Source organism: Canis aureus, chromosome 14 (genome assembly GCF_053574225.1).
Source record: "Canis aureus isolate CA01 chromosome 14, VMU_Caureus_v.1.0, whole genome shotgun sequence".
In the NCBI taxonomy this organism is placed as follows: Eukaryota; Metazoa; Chordata; class Mammalia; order Carnivora; family Canidae; genus Canis; species Canis aureus.
In genome coordinates, this window is record NC_135624.1 from 56,497,495 (window position 1) to 56,509,982 (window position 12,488).

At 35.7% G+C, this 12,488-nt stretch overlaps 1 protein-coding gene across 24 annotated transcripts in view; it reads left to right on the plus strand.

The window, feature by feature from the left end:
- ADGRL3 (adhesion G protein-coupled receptor L3) overlaps positions 1-12,488 on the plus strand; it is an 856,301-nt gene that overhangs the window by 313,100 nt on the left and 530,713 nt on the right. For 23 of the 24 annotated variants that reach the window (XM_077848164.1, XM_077848162.1, XM_077848167.1 and 20 more), the window contains one exon: positions 3,787-3,990. The exons of the other annotated variant lie outside the window; for it this stretch is intronic. In XM_077848164.1, coding sequence (XP_077704290.1) covers positions 3,787-3,990 — 204 coding nt within the window. The remainder of the gene's footprint in view (positions 1-3,786; positions 3,991-12,488) is intronic. 24 annotated transcript variants of the gene reach the window in all.

The window sequence follows — 12,488 nt, forward strand, 5'->3', positions numbered from 1 at the left end:
TATGCTGGCCTTATTACCTCCTGTCCCCAAAACAAAATTTCCTTTGAGACATCGAAGGGTTCATATAACAGAGCTTGAAAATGTGATCTCAAATGGAGATGGTAGAGGAGTATTATAGGAGGTGTGTGTGTGTGTGTGTGTGTGTGTGCACGCTCTTCTAAATCATCTTTCCCATTTTAATCTGGAAAAGAAATTTAGAATGTGTAGACTCTCTTCAAATATACTTGAAGATAAGTACCTTCTGGGAACAGCTTGATGTATTTGCACAGCCCATTTATATAGAATTTACACAAGTGGTTGGAGAATGCCAAGATATAGGTATCACCTTTCTTCATATGAAGAAGAACTTATTGCTTCAGATACAATTGGGTGCCTTGAGGACTGGCTGAGTTTCTGATCACTGCCTCTCACATGGCACTTTAGTTTCAAAGTTTTTTAGCAGGCATGCTCTAGCGGTTGTTAGCTAGCAAGTGAGTTGAATGATTCTTCCCAGACTTCAGATTCTGTGCTTCTAATGGAATACCAGACTCACAACTACGATGTTTATCTTGAAGACTTATTTTTATAATAGCTTCAGGAAGACAAATTAGATTTATATTTATAACTCCAATAAATATTTCTCCTAGACTCATAGAGCATTTTAAGTGTAGCATATACAATATTTTTAAAGCAAATGTCCGGATTTTGGGTCTGTTCTGAGAGCCCTTGTCCATGTGGGCAGTGTAACAATCACTCCACTTTTGCTGCCACTGGTTAGTGACACTGGATTCCTTTTACAATAGAGATGGTGAGGTTAAAGGAGACTCAGATCTATAGATGTATAAGATACCCCAATTTCTTTTTTTAAAGATTTTATTTATTTATTCATGAGAGACAGAGAGGCTGAGACATAGGCAGAGGGAGAAGCAGGCTCCCTGAAGGGAGCCTGATGCAGGAGGACTCAATCCCAGACCCCAGGACCATGCACTGAGTTGAAGGCAGATGCTCAACCACTAAGCCACCCAGGCATCCCTACCCCAGTTTCATACAACAAATCAGAGACTAATTTCCTTCAACTTAACAAAGTCTACAAAACTTTATGATATTTTGTATTCCTCCGGCTTGCTCCATGAAATAATTTTATTCTCTAAACCGAACCTGTTCCTTCTAACTCTCTAGATATTATGCTTTCTGGTGCGTTTGAGAATGTTCTTATTTCTTCTTTAAGCATACATATTTTCCTTTAATGTACATAGTATTATATTTTGTAGCTGGTGATGTTTCCACTTTTCACTTTAAATCATTTGTCATTCTCTACTTAGTCTAGAGATTAACCTTTTCCAAAATAATCTCTAGTTTATTAGAGGTCACTATTCCCAAGTCTTTTTCTGTGACCTGCCCTGTTCCTCCTAAACAGTAACTTCTTTTGGTATGAGCTCATGATCTGGCTCTTGCTTATGTCCTTGATCTCAATCCAGACCATTCTTCTCCCAGCCTACTACATATAGGCTCTTTGGCCGTTGTGCTATTTCTTGAGTAGACCAATGTTGTTCCAACCTGAGGAATTGCAGCAGTCTGGAATGCTCTTTACTCCTGGTTTTATTTGTGACGAACAGATTTCAGTCTCATTGAGATCTCAGTTTAAATTTTACTCCCACAGATTAAGTCTCCCATAAAACGTAAACCAGAGTATCCTTTACTTATTACCGTATTTAAATTTTCTGTAGATTACTTATATTTATAGAGCATTAAAAATTGCTTATCTGTGTATTCTGTCTCTGATTCATTAAAGTAGCTACATGATCTGTTTTGCTCACCAAAATCTCCAGCACCAAGAAAAAGTCCTAGCACATAATATGAACTCAATAATATTTGTTGAACAAACAAGTACGTGCATGCTCCATCACTCCAAATGTCCTTATATGTTAATTTGGCTGAGGGTGAAATCATTTAATCTATTATAATTCAAGCCTATGGGAAAATAATAGTTTTTTCATCTTTTGCCAATTTCCTTCCATAGTATAGTTTATAAAGATGTTAGTTAAAACATGCCTGTATATATTCATGTAAAATATAATTAAGAATTAGTCACATTTTGGGCAACGAGGAGAGGGATATTTTAGAAGTCAAAAGTTCAGGGACACCTGGGTGGCTCAGTGGTTGAGTGTCTGCCTTTGGCTCAGGACGTGATCCTTGAGACCCGGATTGATTCCCACGTTGGGCTCCCTGCATGGAGTCTGCTTCTCCTTCTGCCTATGTCTCTGCGTCTCTCTCTGTGTCTCTCATGAATAAATAAATAAATCTTTAAAAAAAAAAGAAGTCAAAAGTTCAGAAAAAATATTATTGGAGTTAAACATTAAAGGAGATAATTACTTAGAGATTTTGATTTTCACAACTTTTTTGGTCTTGAAACTTGTTTCCTGAGATGCCTTTTTCATTTATACGGTCTATCAAAATAGCATTAAGATTACCTCTTGCCCAGATATTTTAATATTCACCCATTATAATGAGTATAAATAAAGTTGTTTCAGGGCAGTGCTAAACTTAGTTATGTTTCTAGACTGGCTAGTTATATTTCAAACTTTTTAAAATCAAAGATGGATTGTTTGACAAATTTCTTAATATTTTTGTTTTCTCTAGGGGTTAATTTCTTGTAATTTGGGAGAGAACATGTATTTCATTCTTAATTTGCAAATCTTATACGTCAAGAAATTAGAGCGCCACTGCTTACAGTGTTAGAAAGATGATCATAAAATTTTCTTGTCTTATTGAATTTCCTAGTTTCTCTCCTGACTGCTGAATGGTAGTCATACAGCATTATTAATGTGTTCTTAAATATGCATGTCATAATATGTTAAAAATAATTGTGTAAAGCAAATCTTTTTTCCTTGTAAAGACTGTTCCTTTCTGTTAGTAAGAACATTTTCATTATCATTCCTGTTTATCACACTAGTTGCAATTAGTGTAGAAAAATGCGTATCTCGTTTATCAATTTACCAGGTAAAAAGTGTACTTAAATAACTGTTTTTCATAGCATATAATGTATGACTGTTTTGTGAATTATTAAAAAATTCATATATGTACAATTTTATTTTTTCATTATTGTCTTGGTCTTCCATATTTATTCTTTTATGTAATATGTACCATTTGTCAGTAAATCCGCTGTGTATTTAAATGGCAAAAATGTATGTATATCCTTTTCCCCTTAATGTTCCTCACAGATCTTCATACAGTATCTCTCAAAAAATGTTAAATGACTTGAAACATATAAATACAAAACAATCCATATAAGTGTAACAACAGAATAAATAAAACAAAACTAATAAAACAAATCAATAAACACCTCTCTGAAACTTTCGGCACTCCTTACCTCATCAAGCTTTTTGTGTATAGATACTTAGTTTAGTAACATCTTTATTTATACGTAGTGACATCAATACCCATAATTTTACAGCCGAATGCTGTGCATGTATAAAATATAAAATCTATATTTTTCCAAGTAGCTTTATCTGCTTTCAATAATTATGTCTAATTTTTCCAATTACTGCTAGGGATTAGGATGAGGTGTTCGGCTTCCTTAAGAGAAGTGTCTGGCTAGCGCAGAAATACACAGTCTGTACCACACCAGGGACGGGGGGGCTGTGTTGTCCTCAGCCCCAGGGTTGTCAGAGTGGGGCCTGGGGTGGCTGGAGTCCAGGGGCTATGGCCTGCAGCGGAGAGCAGCCTTGGGAATAGCCTCTAGCTGGGCTCCTCTGCAGCCAGCCTGAGCTGAGCGGAGTCTGATGGTGCGCCCTGCGGTCCCCGCAGGTGGCAAGCACAGTGAGCGACATCCAGGCCTCGCTGCTCCACTGCGACATGCTGAGCGCAGCCCAGGAGGCGCTCTGCCACCCAGACATCTCCTTCAGCAACCAGCAGCAGAGCGAGCCACTGCTCATCGCGGACAAGGGCCCCGTGGAGCTACCAGAGGAGTTCGTGGTCCAGGTGCCCAAGGAGCCCAGAGTGCAGCCCAAGGTGCGGCCAGCGGTGGGGACAGGGGGCTGGGGGGCGGCTGGGCAGGGACTCCTGGAAGGCTCAGCCCCAGGCGGTGCCCCAAAAGTGTCTTCTCATTTATTTACTGTCAGCATCCACTCGATGTTGACATTTAGGGGTCTCCTCGCCAGTTGTTTAACACTGCATGCTTGTTCTGCATTAGAGCCTCATCGTCATGTCAAAATGTTTGACTTTACATTTCTGAATGGGTTGGAAGTATCTTTGCATCACCACAGGAAGTTCAAAATTACTTTTAGTGACCATTTCAACTACTGTAAAATGTGATGGTTGTAAATGACAAGTTTTAACATTTCTGATCATTGGCGTGTTTGGGGAAAAAAAAAAGAACTTATCATCAATGGACACTGCCAAGATTTTGAGGAGAGTATGATGAAAACATCTTGGTTGGGAATTGCATATAGTCATTTAAAGCATAAAATCTGATAGAAAAGTGATTATAAAAGCAACCTGATTTTCTTATGAAAATGTTGGGAGTACTTTATAGTATTGTCTTTGCAGCTGGCAAGTGCAGTGAATGACATCCATCTCTTGAAGCTCCAGCAAGATATTTTATGTAATATTTGCACAAAATTCAATACTATTCTTTTCCCCAATACTTTATATTTTATCTTTATGTAATACTTAGGTGATGTCATTTTTCTTTTTTTCATTAAAGAAAAGTGAGGCACTCCTATCTATCTATAAGGCACTCCTATCCCTCTTATTTCCGCCAGGGAATATAATATAATAAATATAATATGTAATATATATTTTATTTATATATTACATATACTTATATACTTATAGATTTTATATATGTAATATATATTCATATATGTAATATATATGTTAATCTATTCATTTTTAATGTTTAAACAAATGTATAAGTTTATATGAATGCAATATGGATATATTTCCCTACATACATTTATAAGAATGTAATGTGGATATATATTCCATACATAGTATATACTCTACAGACTAGTATGTGTAGTATGTATGGAATAATTTCCTTCATAGGCTATATGAAAAAGGCTGGGAAACATTTGCCTGGTGGGGGGTCATAAATACCAAGTCTTTTCCTAAAACTGTCATCTCTTCTATCCCATAATTTTTTCAAGGGGATATTCATACAAGAAATACTGGCAAAGAAACATGAAATACCATTGAGCTTATGTTTTTAGCCCCATTACCATATTCTCTGGAAAATAAGTTGGGATACTTTGTTTTCAGGTCAGGGACCAAGGGAAATGTATCATAAATCCATCTGAGATTTAAAAGGCATGTGAGAGTTAAACCTAACTCTCCATTTACTGCTGCCACGTAGAACAAGTAAGTGTGAGAGTGACTTGGCACTCACAGTGGCTCTGTTTACTCAATCACCTCATTTGATCAATAACTTAGAATCTTTTCATTCAGATTAACATTTCCCCCTTGGTCTTGATGCTTAGTGATGGGGGAGTGCATATGCTTCCACAGAAGTGTGCAAAATTGACTCTAGTGCATTCAGCAAATTCAAGGAAAATGTATAGTAAACATTTTTTAAGAACTTTTGTTTTCTGCTTTCTGTTTTATGCTACCATTTCAAAACTGAAGTTGTCTCAATTTGATGCAGTCATATTTTTCACAGAATGTGCTTCAGTAGTCACAAAGTTTTCTTCATGATGTTGGCTTTTGATTTATAGTCACAAAGTTTTCCTCATGATGTTGGCTTTTGATTTATATTGTAAAATGATATTATTAAATTAATATTATTTAATTTACTCCCGTGCATGGACATTCATCACAGGTTCTAGTATTACTGAAGAAGAAATCCAAAAATAAAGTTTAATTTTTGAGTCAATGTTATAAATGTTCAAACCAGAAACTAACATTAACATATATACACACACATGCTGGCAATTTGCTTCTGAGGAAAAAAACAAAAACAAAAACAGAATATTGGTTGGTTAAAACAGTTTTCCTATAGAAATTTTCCTAAGAACTTGGCTGAATTTAAATGTTTCCCAATATTTACTGCTTAATCAGATTTTTCTATGGTACTAGCTTTTACTTTTTGCCATGTATATGGCAGGTGTCAGTGTAGTAATGGGTTTTAAATCATGCTTTTCCCTCAACTTACAAATGGGAAAATTTCATTATATTTTGCTTTAGACAGAAAAGAAAGTATAGGTATAAGACATCCTTCATGTGACCTCATAAATGGAGATGGAGGTAAATGTCCTGTAATTTCAAAAAGGAGCCTACAGAATCATGTTAATCTGTTATAATGAGACAATATATTTTGAAAGCTGCTTTTGTGCAAAAGTAATTTTATCAATGAGATAAAGAGCATCTGAAGGTCATCTTCTAGTGCTCTCTAAAGAAAGAATAAAGAAAAAAACAGTAAATATTACAGGGGCATAAACTTTACTGATATAGAGGATAATAAAAACAGCTAGAATGCTTGGACAGGTATTAAAAATGAAAGTGAAAAAGGAAATACCACATTACTTTGAGCTCTTCAAATTGAAGAGACAGGGAAGAGTGCACACAAGAAAACATCAGTGAACTCTGGCTTCCACTCTTTTTCACCTCCTCTTTCTCAAAATAAAAACAACAGTCTGTTATAGAAGCAAGATACTCTATTCCATGATACAGAAAACTCAGAAATCACTATCAATAGGGACGCCTGGGTGGCTCAGTGGTTTGGCACTTGCCTCTGGCCAGGGGTGTGATCCTGGAGTCCTGGGAGTCCCACATCAACCTCCCTGCAGGGAGCCTGCTTCTCTCTCTGCCTATGTCTGCCTCTCTCTCTGCGTCTCTCTCATGAATAAATAAATAAAATCTTAAAAAAAAGAAATCTATATCAATCATAGAGACTGATATTAATGCAATTTCTATTGAAAAATCAAGTTGATACTCCTTTTAAAAATGTTAACCTCTATATTTGTTCTATAGATAGTAAAACAAGAAAGTAGAAACCCAACAAAAACAAACCTCACAACATTCAAAAAAATCCTTTTATTGGTTTGAAATTAAACTTTGTCCTTTTTAAAATTTTATATTCATTTGACTCAGGATAGCTAATAACAGTCCTTAAGAGCTAATGAGTGTTTGGATTCATAGGAATTAGGACTACACAGTCGAGCAGCAAAGCATAAAGAGTTTAAAAACATTGTTCTCAGAAGACTTGTTTCTCTTTAGCATATTAAGGCAGAAGGAAGTCTGAGGGCAGATTGCCCAGTTAATGACTAGATACCAAGACTTTTCCTTCCAGCCAAAGGAATGTGAATGTGTTTTTTATCAGGATTTTCCTTACTTTAATTGTGATTTTCGTGCAGATACATAAGAAGTTCATTGAGATGGTCTGCAAATAACCGTCCTGCAAACCACACAGACAGTGTTCAGGGTTCATAGGAGTGTTCTCTCAGAATACAGCTGAAGCATTTCAGTCCTGGCTACTCATAAAATCTCTGTCCGTGCTCACTTTAAAGCGAACCTTTTGCTAAGAGCTAAAATGCTTCTACAAGAGCCTTTTGTATTCTATCAGTATTTTGGAGAGTCACATCAAATTCTACCATCACTTTTTTTCCCCCTCATATTCCCCACTCTTAGGTTTTTATGTTTATAAATGGGAATGCCTTTATGATAATAAGTAAGTAGAAAACTTTTGTTACTTTAAACAAAAGCCAGCCTTTAAAATTAACCTGAATTATTAAATACTGGATATTCCATCATTCATTCCTGCCCTTATTTATTTTTCCAATGACATTGGATTGAGTATAAGTGCGTGCTGAGTACTGCACCAAGTGCTAGGAAGACACAGATAGGAAACTCACAAACTTTGATCTCTCAGTGACTCTTGGGACACAGTAAGAGAGTACAGTGTGGCAAATGCTTGCTGGAGAATACTACTCCCCTGTAACTGAAGAGGCCAAGAACCTTGTTTGTAAAATGCTAATAAACACAAGATTTGGCCTGCACATATTCCAGTGGGAGTTCTAAATGTAGGAGCGGAAATTATGTGGAGAAGTGGTTAAATATCTGATCAGGATGGCATGATAACAACATTATGCAGAGTTGAGAATTTTTCTGACAGTAGTGAGGCAACAATTAAGTTAATCTTACAGGAATAAGCAAAGACTGACCTGTTGCCTGCATTTGAACAATGAACCAGAGGCTTCAAGACTGGAGATAGGAAGGTTATTCTATTGATTCAAGTAAGAAATGATGGTGGCCCTGACTCAAGGACTGAGTGACATTAGTGATGATGAGGATCAAATGATAGGAGTTGGGGATTCATGGAATATGTGATTAGAGAGAAACGCAGAGGACATTCAGGTTTTTGGCTTAAAAGATAGCATGATGAATGAGTGCCTCTTATTGAGATGTGAAAGACAAGATGAAGCAGAGAATGTTGGTAAGGAATGATAGTGTTATTATCCAAACATGTACAAGTCACTCCTTTAACACATTCCTTTGAATAGATACCTAACTTTTGCCCCAAATTTAAGAACTCATAACTTATAATATACTCATAATAGAATATACAAATCTGAAAAAGAAAGATAATTAAAAATGCTATTTGATGATCATAAGTTATTCTCATTAAAAATATGTTGTTTCCATTCTTTGTGAGGCATTCTGTTTTGGCTTAGGTATGGTAAGATACTCTATAACAAAAGAGCATCTGCTAGGATTTGTATTCAGTCCTTCCTTCTACTTCCCAGTAATACCAAGCAGGGCTATAGTAGAGCCAAGATTAGATCTGATTTTGAGTTCTCCTGTGTTCCCATGAAACAGCTGACGGAATTCTTACTATATATGCGCATTTGCAATACGTACTTCTCAGTACTGTGGCAACGAAACAGGTCGAACTGTTGGGACACTTGATCTGCAGGTCTGGATGTATTTGACATTCATTCAGTTCTTTTTTTTTAATATTTTATTTATTTATTCATGAGAGAGAGAGAGAGAGGCAGAGACATAGGCAGAGGGAGAAGCAGACTCCATGCAGGGAGCCCAACGTGGGACTCGATCCTGGGACTCCAGGATCACACCCTGGGCTGAAGGCAGGCGTTAAACTGCTGAGCCACCTGGGGATCCCTCATTCAGTTCTTAGTACAATGTTCCATGTCAACATTTGGAAGAAACAGGAGACTAATCTGCTCATATGTGTACTCATTAACAGTGTAATATGACACACAGTTTAATAAAATACTAACCTAATATAATCTCCATGTGTCTTTTGAGAGTACCTCAAAAGTGAATCTTGATTTATACTCTTGCCTAATTAAAACTGATTATTAGAATAGCATATCCTTTGATGACATTGTAAAATGATGTAAATTCTTGAAGACGTCTAATACCCTCACTGGTCTGGAGCGTAGACAATCAAAGCTGCACTAAAAAATATAAGCATATTTAACACTATTAATCTAAGACCGTAGTTGAAGAGCTCAATTGTGCATGTAACAGTGTTCTAACAAACTGAGAGAGGCAGAGAAAGGGTGGCAAAAACTCATTTGTTGGGTTACTTGTTTAACAACATGTTTTGGGAATCGAGTCAATTCTTTTATATACTATGAACTCTCCAACATGATAGGGCAAATCAGTGGCCACTGACTAAATGAGGAACAGGGAGAGGTAAATGTGAGAGGTTTTAAAACCTGTGGGCCAGAACACATACACCTAGTAAATAAGATTAGTAGGCAACATATTTTCTCTTATCTCAGACTGCATTTCTACACGTCTTACTCTTCAGCCTTGTAGAATTTCTGTCAGCTTACCGGACAAACCATGCCCCTTTTCTCTATATCTTTGCAAATGATATTATCTTTGCTTGTTGGAATGTCCTGTGCCACCTGAGTCCTCTTCAGCCTAAAACTAAAAATTTGCTGTAGGGTTGAAGTGTATTGATTTTCCTTCATATTCACCCATCCCAAACCCTATTCTTGACAGAACAATTCCTATTCTCTTGATTCTCAGCTAGAATGTCCTGAAAGTTAAGCATGGGCCTGGGGTAAACAAGTTCTCTTGACTTCTGACTGGTTTTTATATTTTTATTTGCTATAACTGATGATCATGGGAAAATCTGAGACCATGTTACTCTTACTATGTTTTTATTAGCGTTACTTACATTGACTTTGATAAGTTAAACTTATGGCATGTTTTCATATTCTTACTTCCCCTACTCCCAAGTTTTTGGAAGTTCTAATTTTGTTACTACATTGTAGTTTGACGTATGTAGGTTAAGTCTGGGAACTCTTAGGGAGATATGGGGATGAAGGAACTTGTCAAAGAAGAACAGATGAATATTGCTAGCAATGGAAAACCCTCTGTTTTACAAGCTCAGCCTTTTGGATGTAATTGTTACCACAAGAGAACAGTATAATGTGGCCTTCAAAGTGCTGTGTTAGCTTCTTGTTTTATATAACAATATTATTTCAGATAAAAGAACCTGTTCACTTTTATTTGTCTTTCAGTGAGGTTTGCTACTGTAGACTAAATGTCAGGTCTAATTGATATGCAAAACACATTATATGCTCATCACTCTGTAGAATTCTTATATACATTTAGAGCCATTTTATACTTTTATGTGGGAAGGAGGGTAATAGGCCTCTACAGAAATAGGTAAAGGATAGAAGTTAAAAAATAATAATAAACCTCTCAGCCTTAAACATGATTTAGAAGCATTTCTTTAGGAGTTTGTTTCTTTCCCAAATGGAATAAATACCAGAATGATGCATCCAATTGAGAATAAATATGTTAGTTAGTTTGGCCTTTGAGAATTTACAGGAAAATATAATAATATGATAAATTCTTTTGTTTCTATTGTCATAAACTGTAAATTGTTTTCCCTTTTGGTCTGAGAGGTATGTGAGCAGCTTCTCAAAATGGTTATGAAAAAAATATTATTCAAAGTTAGATTTTTCTTATTAAAAGTATAAATAATGGGAAATACAAGATAAACTGACAATTAGGCAAAAATTTTTGTTTAAAATTAAAAAAAAATTTGTTTTGATCCTTCGATTTAATTAGGAATGTATTGCAGGTTGTTTCATTAACTCATTAATTGAGTATCTGCTGTGTGCTAATAATGATATCTATATTCCAAAGGAGCAAATCTGACACTACCAATGGCAGGTACTTCTCAGAATAAATTGTTCAATTACTAGTAAATCCCTTCCTTTTTTCTCTGTTTCCTTCCAACTCAAACAATGTATGTAGTAAAAGAGGTCTGTAGTATATCCCAGATACAGAGAGGAAACTACCATTGTATTTATAGAAGCCTTAACCCTAAATTAAGATGAAAGGGAAGGACAGGGCAGGTGCTGTGCATAAAACATCATACTTTCATAGATTGGCTTATGTCTGTGTTTTTAGATTCTGCATTCTTCATGTATTCCCCATTCCAAAATTATAGAAATTTGGCAGATACTCTGTTCTTTCTCTCTTTTTATATGTGGTTAATTAAATTGATGACTTTTCCCTCACTAACATTACTTCCTGAGAAGCAATTTCTTTTTCTTGGTTATTAGACATATCTTTAATTCTTCACCATTTTGCTTTTAATAATACAGAGAGAGTAGTTGTATGGAATTACCATTACTACTCGAGCTTTGGGCTCAGAAAGAGTTGGGCTCATTCCCAGATTTACTTTTTATTAGCAGTCTTAACCAAGTTCAAGGACTTATGTTAAAAAAAAGAAATCTTTGTTATCTATTCTGTGTAGTGTGATAATAAAAGAGCATACATTGTTGTAATGGTTATTATATATAAATACATTAAATATGATTAAGCATATAGTCCTTGAGATCGGTTAGTGTTACCTATCACTATTTACCTCCCTCTTCTTTTTTTTTGGCTCTTTGTTTGTAATAATTATACCAGAGATATATAATGGAAGATCTATGAAGAATTTTCAATGAATTTATTTAGTATTTGTTATTATTTCTGTTTAGGTTGAGGAAGAGACAAAGTAATCTTCTAAAATACTGGCTTTATATTTTTGACACATTATGTGTTGATAGCTTGGGTAACTATCTATAAATGTTGAGGAGAGAAAATAACTCAAGTTAATTTAATTCACACACTTTGTGCCTGTAATGTACATAGAACCCTCTGTAAGGCAATCCCTTTTCTCCACAATTTGTAGTCTGTTGCTGGAGACAGAAAAAGCAAACCAGCATGCATTTAACTATGACTTGGTGAAATGTGGTGTCATGTAAGTGCTATAGAATTTTAAAGAAGGAGGAGATGGCACCCCAGGTGTGACATGAAAATAAGAGAGAAGGGACAATGGGTAAAGCATTCTTAGATAATATGGTATTTTAACTAACTCTTGAAAATCTCTAGGATCATTTGCAAGCATAGGTAGGGGGTGCTGGAGGCTGGGAGGGTGCTCCAAAGTATTGAATTATGTGAATAAAATTTTAGTTGGAGAAAATTATGTCATTTTCATCAAAGAGTGAATAGTCTAGTTTAACCAGCAGTAT